The following is a 26,493-nucleotide window of genomic DNA, read 5'->3' as shown; positions in this document are numbered from 1 at the left end:
GAGCCTGTGACCTTGGCCCCGCCCACAAGCCTCCCTGCCTCCCATATAAAGAAGGATGCAGGATCCGATAACTATGGGCAGTATGAACCTGTAACTCAGCCATCACCTTTGTGAGAGTTGGTGGTCAAGGCAGTTGTGATTAAAATAGAAGATACTTCCCCCAAAGGGAGAACGCGCAGCCCTGATGATTCCACTGGGAAGTTCTGTTTTGAAACAGGACAGGGTCTCACTCTGTAGGCCTGGCTGGCCTGAGACCCACTGTGTGGAGCAAGCTGACCTCAGACTTGCAGTGATCCTCCTCCCTCTGTTCCCAACGTCCCGGGGTTACAGATGTGAGCCACCACCCCTGGCTTCGCACTGGAACATTCTATCAAATGCTCAAAGAAAAATAGACACCAAATTTGTTCAGCTTCTCCAGAACACAAGAACACCTTCCAGTTCGTCATTCTACAAGGCCACTAGTAGTACCAAACAAGACCGAGTCAGCACTCAAAGGAGGACTCTGAACTACCAACTCTCCTGAACTCAGATGCAAAACACCTGATTAGCTCTCCAGTAATTGGAAGTCCCCTTGAGGAGAAGCTGGGTGACAGATTAGAAATAAACAAAATAAACAGCAGCACTTTCCTAGCTTCTTGGTGGCTAGGAATCCGAGCAACTGGAAAAATCCCTGACCAGGGGGGCGATTGAGGAAACACCCCGAGAGCTGGAGAAACCCAGCACTGAGCCCACATGGAGTAGCAGAGAGGAGCAGCTGAACACAAAAGAGAAAACACAGTGTAGAAAAACCCACACAGGGAAAGAAGCAGAAGAAAAAGGCAGCCTGAACTTAGTTGATCCGAGGGTGCCCTGTGGAGTTCTCCATAGAAGCCTGTCTCTGTAGGTGGCTCCCTTCCCAAGCTTGCTGCTTTGGAGCTATGTCCCTATGGGTGTCTTTTCTTCCGTGCTCACAGTAGGGATCACCACACTATCCTACCCTGCTTGTGTCTGTGGTCCAAGTCTGGGCCTGGCTAAACGTCACTAAAGCTCTCTAAATGCAACAGATTTAAGTGAGAGACAAGGTGAGAAGGGAGTTCCCCTTGCTTTTCAGGCTGGAAGCTTGGCTTTGTTGAGGAAGGGTAGTGAGGTCTGGGATTTTGTTTGTTGGTTTTAGGAGGGTTGTTTTGTCTTGTTGGGTTTGTTTTGGGTTTTTGTGGGGGAGGAATTGTTGGTTTGGTTTGGTTTGGTTTGGTTTGGTTTGGTTTGGTTTGGTTTGGCTCTTTGAGGGTTTATCTGTGTAGCCCTGGCTGCCCTGGAACTTGCTTTGTAGACCAGGCTGGCCTTGAACTCATGGAGATCTGCTTGCCTCTGCCTTTAGCTGGGACTAAAGGCATGCGCCACCACGCCTAGCTGACAGAGGTCTGGGATTCTGATAAAGAGCTCAACTCAAGGCCATGTGCACTGGAGCTGGGGTCATATCAAGCTAATCTGTCCTCTTCTAAGAAAACTGTGGCCCAGCCAGCTTGAGCTTGGGCCAACTTCTTCTAGGTAGCAAGGAAAGAAACAAAGCTGTTGCAAACCACTCCCCTGACACTGCGGTGAGCCACACACAAGAAAATTCCCTCATGGACATGCCCGCAGGCTTCCTGGTCCTATTGAGCATCTTATCTTCAGCAAACACCAACCTTGAAAGCTTCATCTCTGCCCAGCACTGGATGCTGAGCCCATCATCTAGAACAAGATGGAGAAACCTGCTGCTATTTGAATAATTAGGATGTCCCTCCCTAGCAACTCTCTGCTTTGAAGCCAGTGAGGTGACCACCCCCACGTGTTGATGTTTTCTCCTTCGGAACTCAGTAGTGGCTCATTAAAGGGTATACAGGCTTGGGCAGGGAAAGAGGGGCAGGGGAGAAATGGAAAGGTGACTGAAGTGTAAGGCAGACACCAGAGAGTGTGCTGTGGGCTGCAGGCATTTGCGGAGATGGCGTGTTTTGTTTTTATGTTAGGGAGGTGGAAGAAACTGAAAAGCTTATGCTGGAGAAGACTGGGCTACAGAAGGAATTTGAGGCAAGCCCAGGCTACATTGTAAGAGCCTGCCCTTTTTTTTTTTTAAAGGGAGGTGGAGGAATTATGTTAGGAGGATTTCCTTCTGCAGCCTATAGAGGGGACCCAGATAGGTGGCTGAAGAGAACCCCTAGTGTGGAGTAGGAGTTCTCTATCCTAGGTGGTGTGCATGGGGTCCAACGCTCTTCCTGCTCCATACAAAGCCAGGAATCCCTTCACCTTCTACATCACGCTGCAGTCCTTCCTCTGATGCATTCTCCGGGCTACTGCTGGTGGCGTTGCTATTTCCTCCTAATCAAAAACACTCCAGGTGGGAGGAGAGCTACTCGTACGACTCAGGAAGCCAACCCAAGAGGCCGAAGATGCACAGACAGTGAGCAGCTTCTTGCCACCCACCCACTGCCGAAGCAACACAAAAAGTCACCAACAGGTAGAGGGGAGGGTGTGCGAGCATGTGTGCATGCATGCATGCATATGTGGGTACGTGTGAACTTGTGCGCATGAGTATGTGCTGGCAGAACTGCTTGAAAGTCGTACAAACAGGGTTGGGGATTTAGCTCAGTGGCAGAGCGCCTGCCTAACAAGCGCAAGGCTCTGGGTTCGGTCCTCAGCTCCGGAAAAAAAAAAAAAAAAAAAAAGTTGTGCAAGCAATTGTAAGTGGTCACTCCTACCGAGGTGAACTGCCTTTGGATCACCATCAACATGTAAGTAAACCCCCCCCCCCCCCGTGCTCCTGGAAGTAACTCAAGAAACTCTTGGGTTCACCCAGCAAACCACAGGTAGAATCATTTCTGGTGTGTCTTTGGTGCCTGACTGGGGGCTTTGGTCGTGTCTCCCCAGGAAAAGTCTTAATGCACCATATTGGCTTCTGGTGGCATTTGCCGTTGCCTTTGAATCTGAGGTTGGATGTATGTGAGAAGATAACCAAACCAAGGCCAAAATTAGCCCGAAATGATCGGTGGTTGGTTGTGCAGACCCTCACAGAAATAGTGGCTGCCTTGACCCGGCATGGCTTGAGAGCTGAGTGGGTCATCTTATCACAGGCCTTTGTTCACGTTTCTCTTGAACAACCAACTCTCCATTGCCTTGCAAGGTTCCCAGGCTGGCCCACCATAGTATCTACACACACACACACACACACACACACACACACACACACACACACACACTTTTGGGGAAGCCTATAAAAGGCTCCTGACAAACATTTAAGTAGTTACTAACATTAGGCAGCTGACTTGTGCATCCTCCAGCTGACCTCTCCCAGATGCCAGGCTCTGCTTTACCAAGAAAGGACAGTGGTCCCTGGGGAAGATCTCTCCCAGTAGAGGAAGGATTGGATGCACTGGTCTGCTAGCATGAAATGTGGGAGAGGTTGAAACAGGAAGTGGGACTGTTAGGAAAGATCTATCTACCTGCCTATCTACCTCTCTATCTATCTACCTATCTGTCTGTCTGTCTGTCTGTCTGTCTGTCTATCTGTCTTCCCCACCCCACTGGGAAGTAGGAAGTGGGAAGGATATAATCATGAGGAATTCTTGGAAGCAAGCCAAAAAATAGCAACTGCCCACTTAATTCATGACATTCCTAAGACTTTAGACTCGCTCTTGTCCACACCCAGGGGCAGAAGGCAGATGTCTGCCAGCTGCCTCTGGACCTCCAAATGAAGTACTCAGAACTGTGGGCCTCTTGCGACTAAGTGGAGCACATCTGGTTCACCACACGAGAAGCCAAGGACTTCCCCAAGAAGCCTCCACTGAGTTAGCCCTGTTGTGCCCAAATCGTGACCCCCAGAGAGACCACCAAAGACGAGCATGCCGGAATGCAAAAGCAAGGTTTAATTCTGGATCTCCAAAAGCAATACAAGCCTAGGCAGGGACTTCGTCCAATACATCCAATGCAGTGGAGGCTGGAGGAAGTGCCCACCTGTCTGCAAGCTCAGTTTTTAAAGGGAAAAATCACAAGGTTACATCATTTAGGGGTGCTAGTACGGGTACAGTTCTGATTGGCTCGCTTCTAGGGGCTTTCTAGAAATCATGGCTTAATCTTACTTCTAAGGGAGTGGTTGCTTGCCACCATTGCTCATTGGCTGCCCTCAGGTGGGAACATTTTCATGGTCAGTTACCCTGGAAACCAGGGTTGGAACTTTCTATAGTCCGGCAGTCATTACCTCGTGACTACCTTGTGACTCTGTACTTTTATACTTCCTGGTTTCTGGAATCTGGACTGACTTGTTTCAGTAACTATTGGCCTATTCCTAGAAGGAGAAATCTTAGGCCTTAGTTTTTGGGCGAAAGCATTTTGGTCTTATTTCTAAGATGGCTCATTTTGGTCTCACAAGCGCCTGTACTAGCTTTTGGTGGTGGTGACGAAATAAGAGAATCAAGTCTGTGAGAATGAAAAGTTTGTTTTCTCTCAATTTTCAGGGGACTCAGCCATGGCTGTGGGGCCATATTGCTTTAGGCCCATAGTGAGGCAGTATATCATGATAGGAGCATTCCGTCGGGGAGGCCTAGTCACCCAATGGTGGCCAGGCAGCTAAAGGAAAGATGAAGGAGCCAGGGGCCTAATGTCCCCTGAAGGATATGTCCCCACTGACAGCTTCTTCCAACCAGTCCCCACTTCTTCAAGGTTCTAGAACATCCTGGTAGTGGTGCAGGCTGGGGACCAAGTTCTTAACACCCTGGCTTAGTGGGCACATTTCATATTCAAACCATAGCAACCCAGACAGGCTCCCCACTGCTCTACAGAAAGTTGAGCTATCAACAACTGGAACAGTTTTAACATGACTTAATTCATATTCAAACCATAGAAAAAAAAAAACATTAAAGTGAACGTAAGAGAGTCAGACCCAGGGATGTCTAGTGGGCTCAAACCTGTCTTAGGAGCCTTCAAGCCATGCAGGAATACTGACAGCAAGCTGCGTGTTCACCTCTATCATTACACCATTAAGGCTGCCTTCCCCCATCTTTTCACCCTGCACATGCTCTTTTTTCCATTTCTCAGGAATCCTGCCTTCTGCTCATCCAGGCTGGAGGGATCCATACCACCCACATCCTGCTATCCTTACAGAAAGCTATAAATAAAAATGCCTCTTCTTTTTCATTTGCTCTCAACAGCATAATACTGGAAACTTTGCATTCACTTTTTATTATGGACTGTCTCCAACACAAACAAAAGCAGAGAGGATAGTATCTCTCCTCCCATGACCATTACCCATCTCACATAATGACTGATATATGGACAACTTCATTCTGCCGCTGTATTATTTTGAATGAGATCCATGATCTTACCGTTCAATATGTAGACAGCCTCTATCACTTAAAGATAAAGGTTGACCATTAAAATTATAAACTCAATAACATCGCCCTTAATAAATCAACCCAGGGTGGAGATGGTTGATTTTGCTGTGGTACTGCATGCTTAGTATATGCAAGTGCTTGGGTTTAAATATCCAGCACCACCACAAAAAAAAAAGTGACATTTTATTTTGTTATTTTTTTGTGTATGGGTGTTTTACTTGCATGTACTTCTGTACACCGTAAGTGTGCCTGGTGTAGGTAGAGTCCAGAGATGGGCATTTGCTCCCTTGTAAGCCACTATATGGATGCTGGGAATTGAGCCTGGATCCTCTGATAGAGAAGCCAGTGTTCTTAACCATTGAGACATCACATCTCTCCCTCCTAGTGCTAACTTTTTTAACCATCTAATTATGTAATCAGTGTTCCTGAGTTGCCTTGTAATAGTTTCTCAGCTTTTTTCTCCCTCTGTTTTATTGTTTGGGGATTTCATATGGTTTGTGTCCATCCAGTAAAATTATAGCAATAGGTTCTCTCCTAGGGCTATGACCGCTATGACCCACAGGGTTTTGGTCCTGATAACAGTGCCAGACTTGAGTCCCTTCCTGCAGGTCAGGCCTTAAATCCAATCAGAAAGTGGTTGGAATTGGCGATGGCTAGTCTTGGCTGTCAGTTGGACTGCATCTGGAATCTACTAAAACACAAGCCTCTGAACACTCCTGTCAGGAATTTTCTTGATTAGATTGTTTTAAGCAGTGTCTTAGTTACTGTCCTATTGCTGAAGAGACACTATGACCAAGGCAACTTGTAAAAGGAAGCAGTACTGGCTGGTTTTATGTGTCAACTTGACACAAGCTAGAGTTGTCAGAGGAAGGAGCCTCAGTTGAGGAAATGCCTCCATGAGATCCAGCTGTAAGTCATTTTCTCTATTAGTGATTTATGAGGGAGGGCTCATGCCATGGTGGGTGGTGCCATCCCTCAGCTAGTGGTCCTGGATTCTACAAGAAACTGGACTGAGCAAGCCATGTGAAACAAGCCAGTTAGCAACACTCTTGTATGGTCTCTGCATCAACTCCTGCCTCCAGGATCCAGCCCTGTTTGAGTTCCTGCCCTGACTTCCTTCAGTGATGAACAGGAAATGTGGAAGTGTAAGCCAAATAAACCCTTCCTTGCTTTTTGGTCATGATGTTTCACTGAAGCAATAGAAACTAAGACAGAGGCATTTAATTGAGGACTTGCTTACAGTTTTAGAAGGTGAGTCCATGATCAACTTGGTGGGAAGCAGAAAGGCATGGTGCTGGAGCTTTACATCTTGATCCTCAGGAAGCACAGAGAGAGAGAGAGAGAGAGAGAGAGAGAGAGAAAGAGAGAGAGAGAGAGAGGAGAGAGAGAGAGAGAGAGAGAGAGAGAGAGAGAGAGAGAGAGAGAGAGAGACTGGGCCTATCATGGGCTTTTGAAACCCCAAAGCCCACCTCAGTGACCCACTTCCTCCAACAAGGCCTACCTCCTAATCCTTCTAATCCTTCTCAAGCAATTCCACTCCTTGGTGACTAAGCATTCAAATATATGAGCCTCTGGGGGCCATTCTCCCTCAAAGCACCACATGCAGAAAGACTAAATGTGAGCAGTGCCTCCTGGTGGCAGCCCACCAAAAAAGGCATAGAGGAAGAAAACTGCTTTGGGCCCGCTTACCCTCACCGTCACTGGCAAGTTAATCTGCTCCATTCTTTCAGCGTTCCTGTGGTGGTCTGAATGAAAATGGCCCCCATAGCCTCACAGAGAGTGACACTATTAGGAGGTATGACCTCGTTGGAGTAGGTGTGGCCTTGTTGGAGGAAGTGTGTCACTGGGGGTGGGCTTTGAGGTGTCAAATGCTCAAGCCAGGCCCAGTGGCTCTCTCTTCCTGATGCCTGAGGATCCAGATGTAGAACTCTCAGCTACCTCTCCAGCACCATGTCTGCCTACACGCCGCCACGCTTCTTCCACTATGACGACAATGGACTGAACCTCTGAACTGTAAGCGAGCCCCAGTTAAATGCTTCCCTTTACAAGAGTTGCACTGGTCATGATGCCTCTTCACAGCAATAGAAACCCTAACTAAGACAATTCCTTCACCAATATATTATAACCAACTCCTTTGGGCTTCTGATGTAGACTGAAGATCCAGAGCCCTCCAGCAGTCCTCCAGGTCATCAGTAGCAGATGGGAACAGCTGAGACATCTAGCCTGAAGAACCGAGATACTCCTGGATTCTTGACCTCTCCAGTGTGAGGCAGCTATAGTTGGACAACCCAGACCATATCCTATAAGCCAATCTAATAAATCTCCTTTTATACACAGACAGACAGACAGACAGACAGACACACACACACACACACACACGCATTCATTCATTCATTCATTTATTCATTCATTCATTCTATCAGTTCTACACCTTTAAGAGACCACTGACTAATAAAGCTATTCTCATAGCATTTATGCTACTATTAGAGCAGTGGGCATATCTTGACCAGTCATCATTGTAGTTTGCACGGTTCAAAGTCGGGTAAGATTGACATTACTTTTCTCTGCTGGTAGCATTTGTAGAACCTTCCAGCACTATGAAATCTACCCAGTACGATAAAGCTTCCATGTTAGCACCAGCTTGATGTCTGCATGACTCGAGTATGAGGTGTCATCATCAGCAACAAGGCCTTACTGTCATGTTCTAGAGGACAACCAATTGCAGTAGCTTGAATACTGGGGAGGCTACGGGACCTAACAGACCAACTCCAATACAGGAAACCCACTCCTGGCACTGGGCTTTTTATTTGTTTGCTAGTCTATGGTCTCTGTGAGGGACATTGTGCCCACATTATAGGGCAACTCAATTTCAACTCGTTTTCATATATGTGTACATATGCACATGTATTTTAGGAAACTTCTACAGTAGCAGGTTTCCACCTAAGCTCTTTATGGTAGTTATTCCTCCCCCCATACTCACTCCTCTCCCCTGCCCTCCTCTTCCCCTCCTCACTTAATCCTTCTTGTCCCATTATTTCTCATTCCCCCTTTATACCACTTGCATGAAGGAGTCCTTAATGGTGGCAAAACATCATTTCATTTTATCGAGTTTATTTTTATCTCTTACATGTTTACGTTTTTATCTCAAATAACTTTTGAGACAGAGTCTCACTATGTATCCCAGGCTAGTCAAGAACTCATGGCCCTCCTACTTCAAGCTCCCAAGACAGGATTGCAGGCATCTGCCACCACACTGGCTGTTTCGACAATTTTTAAATGGACAGCTCCAAGGCATTAATTACAAACACAGTATTGTGCAATCGTTGTTTCTATTTATGTTTAAATGTTTTTCATGACCCCAAATAGAAATTCTGCTCCCATTAGGGTTGGGCAACACTTCCCTCTTCTCCCTTCGGCCCCTGATTAACTCTCGCCTACTTTCTGTCTCTGTGAGTTTGCCTATTCTGATTACTTCATGTAAGTGTACTCACACAAGATTTGTCGACTCATATCTGACTTATTTTCTCTAGCGTAATGTCTTCAAGATCTGTCCATGCTGTAGCAATGTGTCAGAGGCTCATTCATTTTAGAGCTGAGAACCCATTTGTACACATCCACCAAGCTTTGCGGGGGGTTGGTGTGTAGATTTCTGCTTGGGTCCCTTTCCACTTCTCTTGGTTGTACAGCTTGAAGTGGGGTTGTGAGATCAGGCCGAAATGCAGTCTTTAACTTTTTTAGTGAAACAAAGTGTTTTCCACAGCGACTCCACCATTTTACAGCCCTGCCAGCAATTGCAAGAGAGTCCCCAACTCTCCATGGCCTTTTCAGTACTCACTTTGTTGTTTTTAATTTTAGTCATCCTAGTAAGCATAAAGTCATCCTCAGTCTGATTTTGATTTCCCTTCCTCTGATAACTGGTGATATTGGGCATGTCTTCATGTGTGTGTTGGCCATTTATATATTTTCTTTGGATACGTGCCTATTCAAGTCCCTGTCCCTTGATGATCATTCCCTATGTCCATTATCTCAAGGAAAAATGCTAGTGACTTAAGAACATTCCCATGGATGCAAGTGTGCCGTGATGCAATTGTAGTGTCCAGTTTTCTGGTTCTAAAGCTTCATGTAATAGAAAGAATCCCAATCAGAAGTCAAGACCCTGAGAGATCAGGACATGGCATAGATGCCCCTTGAAAGCTTCAACACACAAAAGTAGGGTGCTGGGCAAGACTGCTTATTATGGAGAGTAATTTCGTATGTCATTCTTATGTAACTCCGCTAAGGGATGCCCATGTGGCTCCCATAGGCTCCTGTATTTGAATACTTGATCCCCAGTTTATGGGACTGCTTGGGGAAGCTTAAGTGGTGTGGCCTTGTTGAAAGGGACATGAGGTGTGTCACTTGGGCATGGACTTTGCAGTTTCAGTAGCCCATGCCATTCCCAGTTACTGTTTCTCTGTCTCTATTTCTGTCTCTGTCTCTGACTCTCTCTCTGTCTCTCTCTCTCTGTGTGTGTGTCTCTCTCTGTCTCTCTCTCTCTCTGTCTCTCTCTCTCTCTCTGTCTCTCTCTCTGCCTTGTGGATCAGATGTAAGCTCCCAGCTACTGTACAAGCACCCTGCAACCCTGTCTGCCTGCCTGCCTTACTGCTGCCATGCTAACCACTACGATGGTCATGGATGCTAACCCTCTGGAACCATGAGCCCCCCAATTAAATACTCTCTTTTATAAGTTACCTTGGTCATCATGTTTTGTCACTGCAATAGGAAAGTAACTAGGACACCAGGTATCTGGTAAAACATGACATCTGAATAGGGAGGCAGTTTCCAATGGATACGAGCATTTCATCAGTAGAGGAAGTGAAGAAAATCTGTCCTCATTAATGCAGTGGGTTGGGGCATCATTCAATCTCTTGAGGGCCAGAATAAACCAAAAGGGCAGAGAAGAATCAAGTTTAATTTTTGCTTGAGCTGACCTCATATATTGGAACTCCTGGTTCTGGGGATCTTCAGACTGAGTTTGAATGGGAGGTGATAAGACTTCTTGGCCTCCATAATTATATCAGCCAATTTTTACTATAAATCTCTGCGTATGTGTGTGTGTGTGTCTCTCTCTCCCTTCCTCCATATGTTGTATATAATAAACAATTATACTATTTATATGTACCATAGTTTATGCATTCTTTTTATTACTATATTATCAGTGCATTACCATGTATTTACTATATTTCTTCTACTGTTTCTGTTCGTCTGAAGAACCCTTACTGATATGCCTACCAAAGCTGCACACCACTTGGCAGAGGTCTATTACTTCCACCTAAACTGAAATCACAGCTGTGACGCGTCAGCTCTCAGGACTCCCAGCTTTTTTTTTTTTTTTTTTTTTTTTTTTTTTTTTGGTTTTTTGGTTTTCGAGACAGGGTTTCTCTGTGTAGCTTTGCGCCTTTCCTGGGACTCACTTGGTAGTCCAGGCTGGCCTCGAACTCACAGAGATCCGCCTGGCTCTGCCTCCCGAGTGCTGGGATTAAAGGCGTGCCAGGACTCCCAGCTTTAAGTGCGATGCCTTCTTTTACCACAAATGGTCCTTGTCTCAAAGCTCCATGCAGGGACCTGGGCCAATTAACTGCACCTCAGTTTATGTTTACCACACAGGACGCCAACCCAAACAGGCTTCCTCTATCAAGAGACCCATAACTCCACATATATCACACAGTTGGCTGTACAAGAACATTTCTCCATTGCTCTCCCAAAGCATCTAAGATCCTCATGTGTTTTTCCCTTTAGGCAAACTCTTCCCAGGAAGAGTTCTTGTAAAAATCTTTTATCCAAAAATGTAACCTACTGCTGGGCAGTGGTGGAGCATGCTTTTAATCCCAGTTCTCGGGAGACAGAGGCAGGCAGATCTCTGTGAGTTTGAGGCCAGCCTGCTCTACAGAGCGAGATCCAGGACAGGCACCAAAGCTATGCAGAGAAACCCTGTCTTGAAAAACCAATAATAATAATAACAAGAAGAAGGAGGAGGAGGAGGAGGAGGAGGAGAGAAGAAGAAGAAGAAGAAGGAACCTACTGTGTTCAGTTTCTGTATTGTAGCAGATAATCTGAGACAGATAACCTTTCTACTTATGAGTAGAAAGGGTTCATTTGGGATTACAGTTTTGGAGATTTCAGTCCATGGTTTACTAACTATCTGGCAAAGTAACACATTGTGGCAGGAACCTGCGAAAAAGAAAAACTGCCTCCCTCATGACCAGGAAGCAAAGAGGGTGGGAGGAGCCCACAGTCTCACAATATCCTTCAAGAAGGAAATAATACAATCTGATGATGATTCCAGCACTCAGGAGACAGAGGAAAGAGGGTCACATCAAGTTCCATGGCAAAGCAAGATTTATAAGAAAGAGAGAGATAAGACAGGGACAGAGAAAGAAAGAAAAACCTGAGGAAAGACATTACTTTTGGGTGTGTACATGCACGCTTGCCTTATATACATGTAAGTATGTTCAATCTATGTACACACACACACACATGTACATGCATGTGGAGACCAAACTGATGTCGGATATCTTCCTGAATTGCTTTGCACCTTACATACCAAGACAGGGTCTCTCACTTGAATCCAGAGCTCAACAGTTTCACCAGTCTAGTTAGCCAGCTTGCTCTGCAGATTCCCTGTCTCCACCTCCCTAGTACTGGGGTCACAGGAAAGCTGCTGCACCTGCTCTATGTCTGCATGGGCATTGAGGATCCAAAGTCTCCTCATGCTTGCACGACAAGCACTTTATCCATGTGAGCCAACCCCAGCCTCCAAGCCAGAGACATGTGCACCAAACCATAAGGAGCCTTAGCGTCTGCATTTGAGTGTAAGGAAGATCGAATGGATGGAGGCAAGGCATGCATCCCTGAGAGCGCTCGGTATCAGTGGGTACCCTTCCCAAGGCGCTGGTATTACACAAGGCAGCTTACAGGAGCTGCAGCAGCCTGTAACCTCACACACTTCTGCTCATCCACTCCCACTGTTTGGGATGTGACGTCTTTTCCTGTGCCCTCTCAAGCCTCATCACTCCATTAAACCTTCATCTGCAAGCCCCTTCTTTGTGACACTTACCGAATCAGTGACTCCTCCTTCATTGGAATCCTGCCCCCTATAGATGCTCACTCCCTCCTCTGACCTTGTGCTGTAGGAACCAGCTTCCTTCATCTCCTTGAGTCTGGTACCTCTTAGCATATCAAGCATCTACCCTGATGCCCACCCAGCTCATGGTTGCTTCCCATCTGCTCAGACTGATGAATGAACATGCAAATGGTACAGTCTAGAGGCTTTCTTTCTCAGCCATACTCTTGTTTGTCTGTGTTGTTGTTGTTGTTACAGGGATTCTCTGTGTAGCCCTGGCTTCCCTGGAACTTGATCTACAGACCAAGCTGGCCTCGAACTCAGAGATCTGCTTGCCTCTGCTTCCCGAGTGGAGTGCTGGCATTAAAGAGATGCACACCACTGCTCATCTCTCAGCCATACTCTTGAAAAATATAGAAGAAGCTGAATGGTGGTCGGTAGTGGCACATGCCTTTAATCCCAGCACACAGGATGCAGAGGTAGATGGATCTCTCTATGAGTTCAAGGCCAGCCAGGACTACAGAGTGAGTTCCAGGACAGCCAGGGCTACACAGAGAAACCCTGTCTCTGAGAAACCGAAAAAGAAAAGAAAAAAAGGTTTCCCTGGGATGAATGGTAACGCAACAGAGCCAGCTAGTGACTTGTCCCCTCTGAGCAAGCAGTGCTTGTGCTGGGTTTAATTTAGGCTCCACTTCTCATGCTCTAAAAGGACTTTCCCACGACAGACTCAAGACCTGACGTCCTGTGTAGTCCGCACCACTACTGAGAGATGAGTGCTGAGAGAAGCAGCCAAGTGTGCTGGCCCCTGACCTCCTTCTGCTTCCACCCAGGGCTGGAGATTTTTGCAGGCCCGAGCTTTGGCATTTCATTCCCAGCTCAATGGTTAAGGCGTGCCCATGTGGGGTACAGTCTCTGGACTTTTGCCCTGGGGTGTGGGCTCATACCTGTGCTGGTGTCGGGCTTGGTTTGAGTGTGCTTGGCTGTGATGATGATGGTGGCAATGGGGAGTCTGTAAGAGTTTTCACTGAGCGTGCACATATGTCAGCGTGTGTGCCTCTGGTATGGGATTTATATGGGGAGTGTTTGTGCTCTGGGCACAGCTGTGCTTATCTGTGTGCGTGCTTGAATGGGGGAGCATTCTCATGGACGTTTTCTGCCTCTCCGGGTACCTCTGCGGAATGTATGGCCATCCAAAGAGAATGTCATCAGCCCATTTTGGTTCCCTAGGACAATGGCTCCTTCTTGTCCCCAAACCCCAACTTTGCCACCCATGAAACAGACTCCAGTGGGTTGGTGGCTCTTCCTTCTCCTTCCTGAGAGAGGGTGAGGAAATGGAGGCAGCCCACACAGCTGTAGTAGGTAGCCATTCCAGCTTTGGTCTGGAAGTTCCAACCCCCATTGAGGTTTTGGTAACTATCACACCCACAAAGCGGGGCTAAGGGAGGGCCTGAAGACCCAAGATTGGGACGTGCCCCCGCTCTCTTGCTGCTGGGAGCCCGGACAGTCGCTAGAGGTGGACGGAGGAGAGTTCTCCAGAGAAGATCGCCGGATTACTGCTGCGTCTTTCCCAGAACCCTCAACCTACCTATTCCTTCATTTGTAAGTTACGCCATTAAATAAATCTCCTTTTAACTACGTGGAATGGCCTTAATAATTTTTCCAATACACAGCCCTAGCTAGAACTTTTCTCCTTCTTAATGCCATTTCATCTTGATATTCTGTGCCAATAATGGGGCTCCTGGGAGCCACAGGAGCCCTTGGTCATCCATGTCTGTGACATCAAAATTTTAATGGGGTCTGGCTAGCAAAAAGAGAAAATCACTTGAGAAAGACAGAGCTGCCTCCTGCTGTCCCACATCTCAGGATAGAATCAACATTCCCAGGATGGTTTACATGCTCATCCTCTTTGCTTCCCCAACCCACCCCCTTCCAGGACCACTCATCTGGTCTAGCAGATAGACTGTCCCTATGAGCAAGGCCACCCTTGACACTCTGGGGAAGTCTAGTCCTCTTGGATTTGCCTCAGCTCAGAATTCTATGCTTCCTTTTCCCAGTCTTTGTGTTTGGTTTGGTTTATCTTGGGATGCTGGTGCTCAAACCCAGACTCTGTGAACTCTTGGCTAAAGTGCTGGGGATGCTGTGAATGTGTTGCTCTGATTGATTGATAAATAAAATGCTGATTGGCCAGTAGCCAGGCAGGAAGTATAGTATAGGTGGGACAAGCAGGGAAGAGAATTCCAGGAACAGGAAGGCTGGGTCAGGAGTCGCCAGCCAGAGACAGAGGAAGCATGATGTGAAAGTACTCCTAAGCCACAGCCACGTGTCAACTTATAGACTGATAGAAATGGGTTAATTTAAGATATAAGAATTGGATAGCAAGAAGCCTGAGCCATTAGGCCAAACAGTTTAAATAATATAAGCATCTGTGTGTTTATTTGGGTCCGAGTGGCTGCAGGCCCCGGGTGGGACTGGAGATAACTCCAGCAACACTAAAGCTCTACCCCTGAGCTTCAACCCAAGCTCCTCATGCCCACTCTCAATGCCCCATGTCACTACTGGATCTGCCCTTTTGTTTCCTTCAAGGAACTAGGGAGCAACCAAACCCAAGGAAGCAGAGTCTAGTGTTGATGACTTCTTTTATGTACCCCGCCTTCTGCCTCCAGCTCCCCAACCCTCCACACAGTCCCAATTCCCTGTCCATAGAGCAAGAAGAGAAAGCCTCTTGGCTCAGACCTTCGAGAATTGGCTTTCCTCCCCAGCTCTGTCACCCCATTTTTCTTTGACCCTGCACAAGTCCCCTCAGTAAATCTGAACAGCACTGTTTATACAAGTAAAATACTACACCCACTGCCTTCTGCTGCCAATAGCTTGTAGTCAGCCATGAAGCAATGTTTCCTAGAGACAGTGGGGACATGCTTGAGTGGAAGAGAGGCAGGATACGTGACTATTGTTAGTGCCATCTCTCTTTGGCTTGACATCCATGGTTGGGAAAACAGACGTTGAATGGACTGTTGCTGCGAGGGGAAAAGCCTATCTGTTCATGAAGTACTGGGTGAAGGCACAGCAGGTGTCTCAGACAGGGTCCCTATTTGCTGTGCAGAGACACCATGACCACGGCAATGCTTATAAAGGAAAACATTTAATTGGGGTGGTTTACAGTTTCAGAGGTTTAGTCCATTATCATCATGCAGGACATGGAGGCATGCAGGCAGACATGGTGCTGGAGAAGAAGCTGAGAATGGAGACGGAGCTATATCTTGATCCCACAGGCAACAGGGAGTGGTCTGAGACACTGGGCGTGGCTTGGGCATACACGGGACCTCAAAGCCCACCTCCACAGTGATGTGCTTCTTCCAACAAGGCCACACCTACTCTAACAAAGCCACACCTCCTAAGAGTGCCACTCCCTGTGAGCTTATGGGGGCCAATTACATTCAAACTACCACAGCAGGTCTCCTCAAATATGTCACCTTGATGACTCCTAGACATACTTTCTTTCCCTTCTCTATCATAGGACAAAGCCACCCTTCCCAAAGATGACTACCAAGACAAGAGAGACTCCTTTGACAGAACAAAGTAAAAGCCCACTCATTTTGTGAGGCTGTGGATCTCCTACCCAGGAGCAGGGGCTGGGTCCTTTTCATCTACCTCTTTGTCCTAATGAAACTACACAAGACAGGTAGGTGCCTGGGAACAGTGTATAAATGGTGACAGGAAACTGGAAGTCCAGGTGGCCGCACCCCCACCAGAAAGTTCTTCTTGTATTGATTCAGGCTGGATGCCCAAGACAATCCATCTTCCTTCCATTTTCTGTTTATTTCCAGAAGAGAAGGGTGTCCTCTCTCAACTAGAAAGCGGGATGCCCTGTCTCTTTTTGAGGGGGGAGAAAGGTGACATTTCTCCCTACCCATGGCTTCTTTGAAAACAGGAAACATGTCTTTCTCCCTGGGCCCCAGCATCTCCTGCTGGCAATGTGGATGTTGGGCATCTTTCCTGATGAGCCTTTGTTCCCCAGGAAGGTTCACCCTACCCTAACTGGAAGAGTGACCTTCCTCATTATTTTGCCCTCTGCCCTTCTAAACTCAGTCCACCACCTTCCCCTAACATAGTCTCCACGGATGGAGAAGCAGATGCAGTCTATTAGGAGTGATACAGCCAAGCAGCTTTCTTCTGCGTTTCCAGCCTCTGCTTCACCAGAGAGATTCTGGCCTTGTTTGAGCCTTCCCTCAAAGAGGGCGATATGGGACAAGAGGCCCAAGTACCTCTGCTTCTCCAGAGAGATTCTGGCCCTGTTTGAGCCTTCCCTCAAAGAGGGTGATATGGGACAAGAGGCCCAAGTAGCAGCATGGCTGATCTGCCCTCTCCTCGCTGTCTCCACTTCCCACAAGCTAAGCCACAGCTGGAAAGGTGATGAAACATTTCTCTATAGGAGACAGGCATCTCTCTATATGCTCTTCTCCCACGCTGGCTTGGTTCTCTCCTTCCTTCTTGGACAGAGACCTAAAGAGTCCTGTCTGGGCTGTAGACCATTTCCAGGTCTTGGGGGAAACTTCTCTGATAGTCGTTGGGTTTGGTGATTCTTCAGTGATAAAAGCAAGGATTTGTCTTCCCACTCAGGAATTGAAGGGCCAGTTCATTTTTATTTTATTATTTATGTGTATATTTACGTGTGTCTGCGCATGGAGGCCAGATGAGGGTATTGGGTCCTCTGGAGCTGAAATTGCTTGCAGCTGTGAACTAACTGGTGTGGGTGCTGGGAACTGAACTCAGGTCCTTTGGAAGAGGAGCAAGTGCTTTTAACCACTGAGCCATCTCTCCATCCCTACAAGGGCCAACTCTTGGTCCCTTCTTCCACTAATGAACAGGACCTAAAAAAGAAGAACCAGGGCTGAGATGTAGCTTGGCAATGGGCCTCCTAGGTAGCATGCTCGTTGAGTCTCTGGGTCCATCCCCAGCATGCATAGTTAAGTTAAATTAAAAATAAAACATAAAGCACTGGTAGAAACTCCATCCACCCATTTTCCTTATAATAGAATGTGGTGGTAATCTAATTGTACTGAAATGTGATTTTGATTGTATGTTAATAAATAAAGTTGCCCGGGGGTCAGAGCTATTAGAGCCATAGCAAGAGTGTGGCGGTGGTGGTACACGCCTTTAATCCCATAGATCTCTGTGTGTTCAGGGATACAGCCAGCATTGGAGACATATGCCTTTAAGACCTAGGGGGCTGTACATTCAGACAGTGACGAGGCAGTCATGTGTTTGGGTTTACAACCAATGAGAAGGCAAAACAAAATACTTTAAATAGACGAACAGACAGGAAATAGAGCTCTCTTTCGGGAAGCTGGAACACCGCAGGCGGAAGGGTGAGATTTTAGCTCTGAGCTCTGACCTCTCGGCTTTCTCTTTTGCATTGTTTCTATGTTTCTTATTTAATAAGACGGTTGGTTACATCTATAATAGAAAGTTCTGGTCCCAGGCCATCTCTTGAACATGTACCTTTTCTTTCCTAAGAATAGAGGCCTTTTCTCTGCCTCTCCTTCATGCAGATGTGTGTAGAGTTGGCTCTGCCATGTGATAAAGGACACAAAACGTCTTCCCTTAGGGATTCTTCACAGCGTTGGTTCACCTCCCTGACTCCGGGGAGATGGTAATCCACTGGGCCCATACAGGACAGAGCAGAAGGTGTGACTGGCCCGGTCTGGCTGGGAATGAGGACCAGTTACTCCAGCAGAAGAGCCCGCTCCCCCTCTGTGTGTGGACCTGTTAGGAGGTGGCCTCTGCATGGGATTGTGAGTGTGCCTGGGTTTCTTCCTTGGGCCTCTGCATTTAACTCTGTAAGGTGTTGGTATTGAATCTGATCTCTAATACCTGTTAGTAACCCCTTCCTCATACTCCTGTTAGTAACCCCTTCCCCACACTCCTGTTAGTAACCCCTTCCCCATACTCCTGTTAGTAACCCCTCCCCCACACTCCTGTTAGTAACCCCTCCACCATACTCCTGTTAGTAACCCCTCCACCATACTGTTATAGATTTATAGAAATGGGTTAATTTAAGATATAAAAACAGTTAACAAGAAGCCTGCCACGGCCATACAGTTTATAAGTGATATAAGCATCTGAGTGATTATTTTATAAGTGGATCGTGGGACTGCGGGGCTTGGGGAACCTGGAGAGGAGCCCTCCAGCTACATGCCTAGGCTGCAAAGTGACTGCAAGGCCAACCTCGGCCACTTCATGAGACCCAGTGTAAAACTAAAAAGTAAAATGAAGACTGGGGATATAGCCCAGTGGTAGAAGGCTTGCCTAGCATGTGTGAGTCCACAGCACTGGTAAAAAGGAGGGGAAGGAAAACTATTTAGAGAACTTTTTCAAATACTAAGCCTCAAGTATCCAAGACTGGCATCAAACATGGTGTGTTGGCAAGAACACCCTAAGCATCTGACCTCCTGGACTCTGGGATTGCAGGTGTGTGCTGTCACTTCTGGTTTATGTAGTGCTAGATGGAACCCAGGCCTCGGTGGATGTTATATCCCTAGCCCTTAGCTGTTGTTCATAAGCCACTTCTGTCCTGAGCCCTTAGACTGTTACAGAAGGAGAAACAATAAATACAGAAACCACCATTCAGATTGATGTACGTTCATCAAATCCCTAAAAATGAGTAGTCACAGCCAGGCGGTGGTGGCGCACACCTTTAATCCCAGCACTTGGGAGGTAGAGCCAGGCAGAACTCTGTGAGTTCGAGGCCAGCCTGGTCAACAGAGCGGGATCCAGGACAGACACCAAAGCTACACAGAGGAACTCTGTCTCAAAAAAAAAAATGAGTAGTTACTGAAGGATATAGAGGAGAATGATAACTAAAGGGAGAAGGAGGAGGTGGCCACTCAATCTTGCCTGCATCCAAGAACTTCTTTATCTGCTTTTGTGTTGAGACAGAGTATCACCACGTAACCCAGGCTAGCCTACAATTTAGGATTTTCTTGCTTTAGCCTCCCAAGTGCAAGAATTACAAATCCACCACACCCATCTGCTTCCAAGAACCTTAAAGCAAAATGGGTAGATTATGACTGGTAGAATGTAGACACTTCTTTGTGGCTAGAAGCATATCTTAGAGTTAGAAGATGTGCTTAATGGGAACGAGGCCTTGAGTTCAATTGCCAGCATCAAAAATAGAAAACATACATACATGTACTATAGACACCTACCTCTAACACATTTGGTTTCAGACAAGGTACAAGGCCACAGTCACACAAGCCCTCCCTGGTTTCTTCCTGCTGTGTCATGTAAACACATGTACAAGCACCCAGTCTTGATGTTCATGGGACCACAGCTCCTGCTTGCCAGGAGGGGCAAACCTCCTGCTCTTAGAACTTCTGTCAAGTGGCTGCAGCCTCTGCCAGCTCCACTCACCACAGATTGCTACTCTTCCAGATAGAACCCACATCCTTGGAGCACCTAACACATAGCCAGAGACCTGGGGGTCCACCCTCAGCATCTTAAGGGCCCACATTCACTGATTGCTTCCAAGGGCATGAAACAAAGGTCATGGGGGACTGAGGGCCTGAGTAATGCTCTCTCTCTCTCTCTCTCTCTCTCTCTCTGGGCAATGTATGTGTCTATCCAGAGTTGGACGACCTCTACAGAACAGGCAATGCTAATTCCCCAAGGCCCATCCATTAGGATGGCTTCCAGAGCAGCAGGCCGCTGGCTTGCCACCCCCAGCTGGCCACCAAAAGTGATAGTGAGGGTGGAAACAGACATATTGTCTGGGGAGAGAAATGTAGCAATCACTTCCAAAACTACAAATGTGTATGCCTTATTTATATATAACAGCTCTGTTCATAGAAAAGTCTACAAATAGGTTTACACAGATATGAAAGGACCAGGGTACTAATTATACACTGTAATATCACCTATTAATAAAGACAGGATGTAAATCGGGTATCCATTAGTAGGTAGCTAGTTTTGTGTATTATATCCATTCACTCTAAAAATGGGCATCTTTTGTGTGTTGATCTAGAAGGATCATAAGTTATTTCCATATAGTTACATTAAAACTTAAAAATACAGGATGAGGTATATTTGTGTGGGGGTAAGTGGCTAAAAGAGAATGTTTTTATTGAGTTGTTTGTATATCAAATGTTACTAGAAGACTCAATGAGATCCAATAGTAGTTACTTCTCGAGTCCAACAGTGGGATGAGAGCAACTTTCTGTTATATACATTTTCTGTATTTTGATGGTTGAATAATCTGAATACAATTATAAAAATTTTTAAAAAAGAATAATGGCAAAATAATGGGAGCATCCTGAGGCAGGAGAGGAAAAGAATATCTGAAGAAGAGGAAGGAGGCAGAATACTTGGACATGTCTCTGCCAGCTCACAGGCCTTTGAGAACAGGGGTCTGACACATTTATTCTCATAATGTTTGATTTCAGGACTACACACAGGCATGCTTTCCAGGTTTGGGGACTCTTGGTCTTTTTCAACAATGTAAATATTTTGCACACTTTCTTCAGATAGCAAGGTCATTTACTAAAGCAATGACAGCCTTTGAGTATGCTTGGGACAACTCTCCTTCCCCAACCTACTCTGATGTCTTGAAAGAAAAAAAAAAAGAAAGAAAGAAATTGCCAAATGGCATGTATTTGTTTTAGAGATTGCTTGTGGAGAATCTTATGACCCCCCTTTGTGATAACTGGCAGCGCTCTGGGGTGTTGCAAAACACAACTCGGGTGCAATCACCCTGATGATCAGCAAGAAGCCACAGCCAAATGCAGCCTGCACCACCCTGGCATGCCAGGGCAGGGGCAGGGGCAGGGGCAGCAGAGGGGAGCTAGGAAGGCTGCATGGGCTACTCCATGGGACAGGGAAATCATTTGCTTGAGAGCCCCTGGCAGTCCTGCTCATGGGTGAGTGAGCTGCTGGGTTCCTGGGAGCCCAGCTGCTCCTTTTTCCTCAGGGATAATTTTAGGTTCTCTTGTCCCCTTCCAACCTTCCTGACTCCCAGCCCCTGGTTCAGCCTCCCAGAGGGATTGCCTAGACCAGTGACTATACAGTGTGCTTTTGAAATATAGAGCTGCTCAAAAGAACATGCCAGGGGGTCACCCTGGAGGCATTTTCCACTGTTCTTTTTTTTTTTTTTTTTTTCTCTTTTGTCCCATTGTTTCCAGTCTTGATAGGCCAACTCTGGGATTACTTGTGCAGGCCATCACTCCAGGCTGCTTTACTGATGGGAACTGGGAATCATCAAACTCAGGTCCTTCTGTTGGCAAGACAAGCCCTTCACTGAGAGAGCCATCTTATTTCTAAGCCTTTCATCCCCAGTCTGGAAGGGGCCCTTTTAAAGACTGGGAGCCTGGAAGGTCCTGTAAGTCTAAGTGAGGGGAGGGAATGGGGAGGTGCTGGTCTTCAGTTAGGGAAAGTACAGTATAAGAGACTTCAGAGGCAGGCGTGGTGGTGGCGCACGCCTTTAATCCCAGCACTCGGGAGGCAGAGGCAGGTGGATCTCTGTGAGTTTGAGGTCAGCCTGGGCTACAGAGTGAGTTCCAGGAAAGGCGCAAAGCTACACAGAGAAACCCTGTCTGGAAAAAGAGAAAAAAAAAAAAAAAAAAAAAAAAAAAAAAAAACTCTGGAAAAAAGAAAGAGTTGAGCGTGGCTGCACATGCCCACAACCCCAGCCTTGGGAAGCAGAGACAGGTGAATCTCAAACCCTCAGGATCGGCCATCCTAGCCAAAACAAGAGCTTCCTGGCTGAGTGAGAGACCCTGCCTCAAGGTAATAAAGTGGACAATAGTAGAGGAAGACGATGTGGTGCACCCACACATTCATGTGCACACAAAGGAACTCCTCAATTATAGTTCCTTAGGAATAAATCTCCAAGAAGTTGATGAAAACTCATTGCCGTGGGAAAGGTGACAATTTTTTTTTTTTTTTGAGAACTGAGGGTGGTGCTCAGTGGTTCTCAGCCTTCCTCATGTTGTGACCCTTTAACACAGTTCCTCAAGTTGTGGGGACCCCCAACCAAAAAATTACTATGTTACTACTTCATAACTGTAATTCTGCTACTGTTATGAATCAGAATGTAAATATCTCATGTGCAGGATATCCGATGTGTAGGATATCTGACCCACAGGTTGAGAATACTAGACAAACTTTAGCTCAAACCCAGTCTGTCTGTCTCTCCCCCCCCCTCTCCTTCCCCCTCCCGTCTCTTCCTTTCAATGCTGAGCCCCAGGCAGGCTAAGGCTGCACTCTACCCCTGAGCCACACCCTCAGCCCTCGTTCTTCATTTTTGGTATGTCTTTATTACTTCAGAATTTGAAGGGCTTATCTAGAAGTTTTCTAGGAGAAATGTGTGTGGGAGGGGCAGTGCGGGAGGAAGACGGAAACCAACCAACCGGAAGCCCTCAACATCCCACGCTCCATGATGCCAAGTCAAAGGAAAGTGACTCCTGAAACAAGGTGATGTCCCAGGAACTGAAGAGAAGAAAGAAAAAAAAAAGAACTAAAAAAGTGGACAGGAACAGAGGGTGGGCAAAACTGAAGAAAGAGACGGGGACAGACCTCATCAGCTGGGAGGGAAAAGGACATCAACCACTTGCTATTGCTACACAGACCAGACCTTAAGACCTTAGAGTCGGGAGTGGTGGCACACAGGATTGTAATCCTAGCTCTGGGGAGGCCGAGGCAGAAGGATCTGGAGGTCCAGACCATTCTGAGCAACATATGGAGATCCTATCTCAAGCAATAGGATACCTTACGGGCATCCAAGCAGAAGAGGGGCTACCTTGGGTGGTTTTTGTTATCTTGGGAGAGGGTCTCCTTCTTTGTTGGGCAAAGGGTGGGGTGGGAGGTTCCCCCTTCCTTTGCGGGGTTGCTGCAGGCCTTGCCAGGAAAGAGCTGCCAAGCTCCAGGAAACCGATGGTGAGGGAGTGACGCGGCAGGACGTCCCTCTCTACCCTCCAATTCCCACCAGAGGCCTCTCCGCTCCTGACTATTGGACGCTGTGCCTTTAAAAAGCAGCCACTCCTCCTGGGATCTAGGGTGTTGGGGGGTGAGATGGAGGGAAGCTGACAGACTTACCCCAGCAAACTAGGGAAGATGGCCCAGGCTGGATGAGTCGCTCCCCAAGTCCGACGGTCCCCTTCCCTGAGCCAGGGGATCAGGGGAAACTTTCCCACCCCGAGCGAGACACAAAATGGCTCCGTGGCCAAACAAGAACGGCTCTCTGGCTTTGTGGTCAGATGTCCCCACACTGGACCCCAGTGCAGCCAACACGAGTGGGTTGCCAGGGGTGCCATGGGCAGCGGCATTGGCTGGGACGTTGTTGGCGCTGGCCACGGTGGGAGGCAACCTGCTGGTAATCATAGCCATAGCCCGCACGCCGAGACTCCAGACCATAACCAACGTGTTCGTGACTTCGCTGGCCACAGCTGACTTGGTAGTGGGACTCCTGGTAATGCCACCGGGGGCCACTTTGGCCCTGACTGGCCATTGGCCCTTGGGCGCAACTGGATGCGAGCTGTGGACGTCGGTGGACGTGCTCTGTGTAACCGCCAGCATCGAGACCCTGTGCGCCCTGGCTGTGGACCGCTACCTGGCCGTCACCAACCCTCTGCGTTATGGCACGCTGGTTACCAAGCGCCGAGCCCGGGCGGCGGTGGTCCTGGTGTGGATCGTGTCCGCCACCGTGTCCTTTGCGCCCATCATGAGCCAGTGGTGGCGCGTGGGGGCGGACGCCGAGGCGCAGGAGTGTCACTCCAACCCGCGCTGCTGTTCCTTCGCCTCCAACATGCCCTACGCGCTGCTCTCCTCCTCCGTCTCCTTCTACCTTCCGCTCCTTGTGATGCTCTTCGTCTACGCGCGAGTGTTCGTCGTGGCTAAGCGCCAACGGCGTTTGCTGCGCCGGGAGCTGGGCCGCTTCCCGCCCGAGGAGTCTCCGCAGGCTCCGTCGCGCTCTCCGTCCCCTGGCACCGGCGGGACAAGCGCGGCTCCGGATGGAGTGCCCTCCTGCGGCCGGCGGCCGGCGCGCCTCCTGCCGCTCCGGGAGCACCGCGCCCTGCGCACCTTAGGTCTCATCATGGGCATCTTCACTCTGTGCTGGCTGCCCTTCTTTCTGGCTAACGTGCTGCGCGCCCTCGCGGGGCCCTCTCTCGTTCCCAGCGGGGTTTTCATCGCCCTCAACTGGCTGGGCTATGCCAACTCCGCCTTCAACCCGCTCATCTACTGCCGCAGCCCGGACTTCCGCGACGCTTTCCGCCGTCTTCTGTGCAGTTGCGGGGGCCGCGGGCGGGAGGAGCCACGCGCTGTCCCCTTCCCAGCCAGTCCCGCGGGAGCCACAGCGGCTCGAGCCAGCTCAGCCGAATCCAGGCAGAACCGGCCGCTCAACAGGTAGGGGACACAGGCAGAGAACCAGAGGCTCCGGGTGGGGACACTTTTCTGTCTCCGCTTTTGAGTTTGGGGCTTGAGGGCGGGGGTGGAAGGGCCTTTTGGCTAGAGAGGATAGAATAGCAGTAAGAACTAAAATGCAGTCTAAGGTCCTTCCCTTTCTTGGATCCCATCCCTGGGACTGAGGCAAAGGGGCGGACTAGTTGCTCACCCTAGGACCAGGTGAGCCCCACAATCAATTGCTACTCTGACAGCAGGCTTCTGACCTTCCTGGTCGCCTCTAGTTTGGGTTTCCTACTTACATTCTTCAGCTGCCCGGGTTCTAGCCATCTCTACACCTGGCTAGGACTCCCTCAGAGAATAGTGGCGTTCCCAACCCCTCGACCTCAGCTCCAGTTTCTCTCAAAGGTTTGGCGGCTATGAAGGTGAGCGGCCATTCCCCACATGAAGGACCACCGAGAGCCAGCCAGAAACCTGTGAGTTGAAATTTGAGCTGCACAGCCCCACTCAGGGACAGGTTGGAGCTATGGGGTGGGATTTGAGGAGGGGTGCTGGATGGTCCCTATACCTTTGGAAAGTAAAAATGCTTTGCAGGGTTCCTGAGTCACTGCCCGCTTGCCTTCGGTGCTTGGTTCCAGACGCCTTGACCAGTTACCCCAAGAAATATTATCTCCATTTTGCATGACTTCTGGAAGTTTTTGTTTTTGTTTTGTGGGGGAAAGGGAAGTTTGTTTTGTTTTGTTTTTGCCAGATAAACAAGAAACGACTCCATGGATGCAGAATTTTGATAAAACCTCTAATTTCTACTCACAGGGAGTCCCCGTGCAGAAAACCTCAGCTCTCGAGAGCCTGCTGAAGAGACTGTGAGATGTGAAGGGGAACTCTTACCAAGTGGGCCTCACTTTTCTAAAACCCACCTTGAACTTCGCTACTACCTCAGCAGCTGAGATGCCAGGCCACCTGTGCCCGGCTGCCCTGGAAGCAGCCCTATGGCTTTGAAGGGATGCCCATCCCCCTGCTTGTGTGTATGTATGCTGTGTGCTTTGGGCAAAGAAAGCACCCCACCTACCTCCCTTCTTTCTGCTTTCCTGACCCCAAGAAGCGGCTGCTGGTTCTCTAGGCTCTGTGTCTCTGCTTAGTTTGAGGGCAGGAAGCCAGGACAAGACAACAGTTTGAGATTTTTGTCCCCAGCTCCTCACTATGGCTCTCTAAGCACCATCTTAGACCATCTCTCACATTTGGCACAAAACAGCTCTGATCTACCTCATAGTCAGGACGTCAAGGTTTGGGGGAAAGCCAGGGTTCATAGGAAGGTGAACCACTGGAATGGGTCCCTTTTCCATTTAAAATCAAATTAATAAATATTACTGAATGTAGCTTGTCCTTTGTTCTCTCTTCTCTCCGTTTGTTTTCTTTTCATAATCCGCTTGCTGGCTTCCCTGCTCAGAGTTGCCTTTTGTCAGGGGCTATAAATCAGGGCTAATCCTCGCCCCTTTCTTCCTAATCCTCATCAGACAAAACCGAAAAGTCTGTCTGTGTAAATGGGACTGTCAAGCCTTTGATTCTTTTCCCTCCCTACCCTTTCTGAAACTTCTGGGGATCTAGTTGCAAAAAGTAATATAATCATGCATGACTCATCTGTCTTACTAGATGAGGGGG

At 48.0% G+C, this 26,493-nt stretch overlaps 1 protein-coding gene across 1 annotated transcript; it reads left to right on the top strand.

The window, feature by feature from the left end:
* Positions 1-23,501: 23,501 nt before the first annotated feature.
* Positions 23,502-26,210, top strand: Adrb3 (adrenoceptor beta 3). The gene is made up of 3 exons (XM_028861480.2): positions 23,502-24,837; positions 25,243-25,310; positions 25,648-26,210. The coding sequence occupies exons 1-2, from the start codon at positions 23,645-23,647 to the stop codon at positions 25,280-25,282; spliced, it is 1,233 nt and encodes a 410-aa protein (XP_028717313.1). The 5' UTR covers positions 23,502-23,644; the 3' UTR covers positions 25,283-25,310; positions 25,648-26,210.
* The last annotated feature ends 283 nt before the right edge of the window (positions 26,211-26,493 follow it).

The sequence above is a fragment of the Peromyscus leucopus genome, chromosome 17 (assembly GCF_004664715.2).
Source record: "Peromyscus leucopus breed LL Stock chromosome 17, UCI_PerLeu_2.1, whole genome shotgun sequence".
Lineage (NCBI taxonomy): Eukaryota > Metazoa > Chordata > Mammalia > Rodentia > Cricetidae > Peromyscus > Peromyscus leucopus.
The sequence above is the reverse complement of the archived record's forward strand: the minus strand, read 5'-3'. Positions and strand labels throughout refer to the sequence as shown.

Excerpts from the sequence above, each read along its gene's own strand:
- Adrb3 (XM_028861480.2), top strand. The coding sequence starts at position 23,645 with ATGGCTCCGTGGCCAAACAAGAACGGCTCTCTGGCTTTGTGGTCAGAT. Across the intron at positions 24,838-25,242 it reads CAGAACCGGCCGCTCAACAG|GTTTGGCGGCTATGAAGGTG; the intron begins GTAGGGGACACA and ends TTTCTCTCAAAG.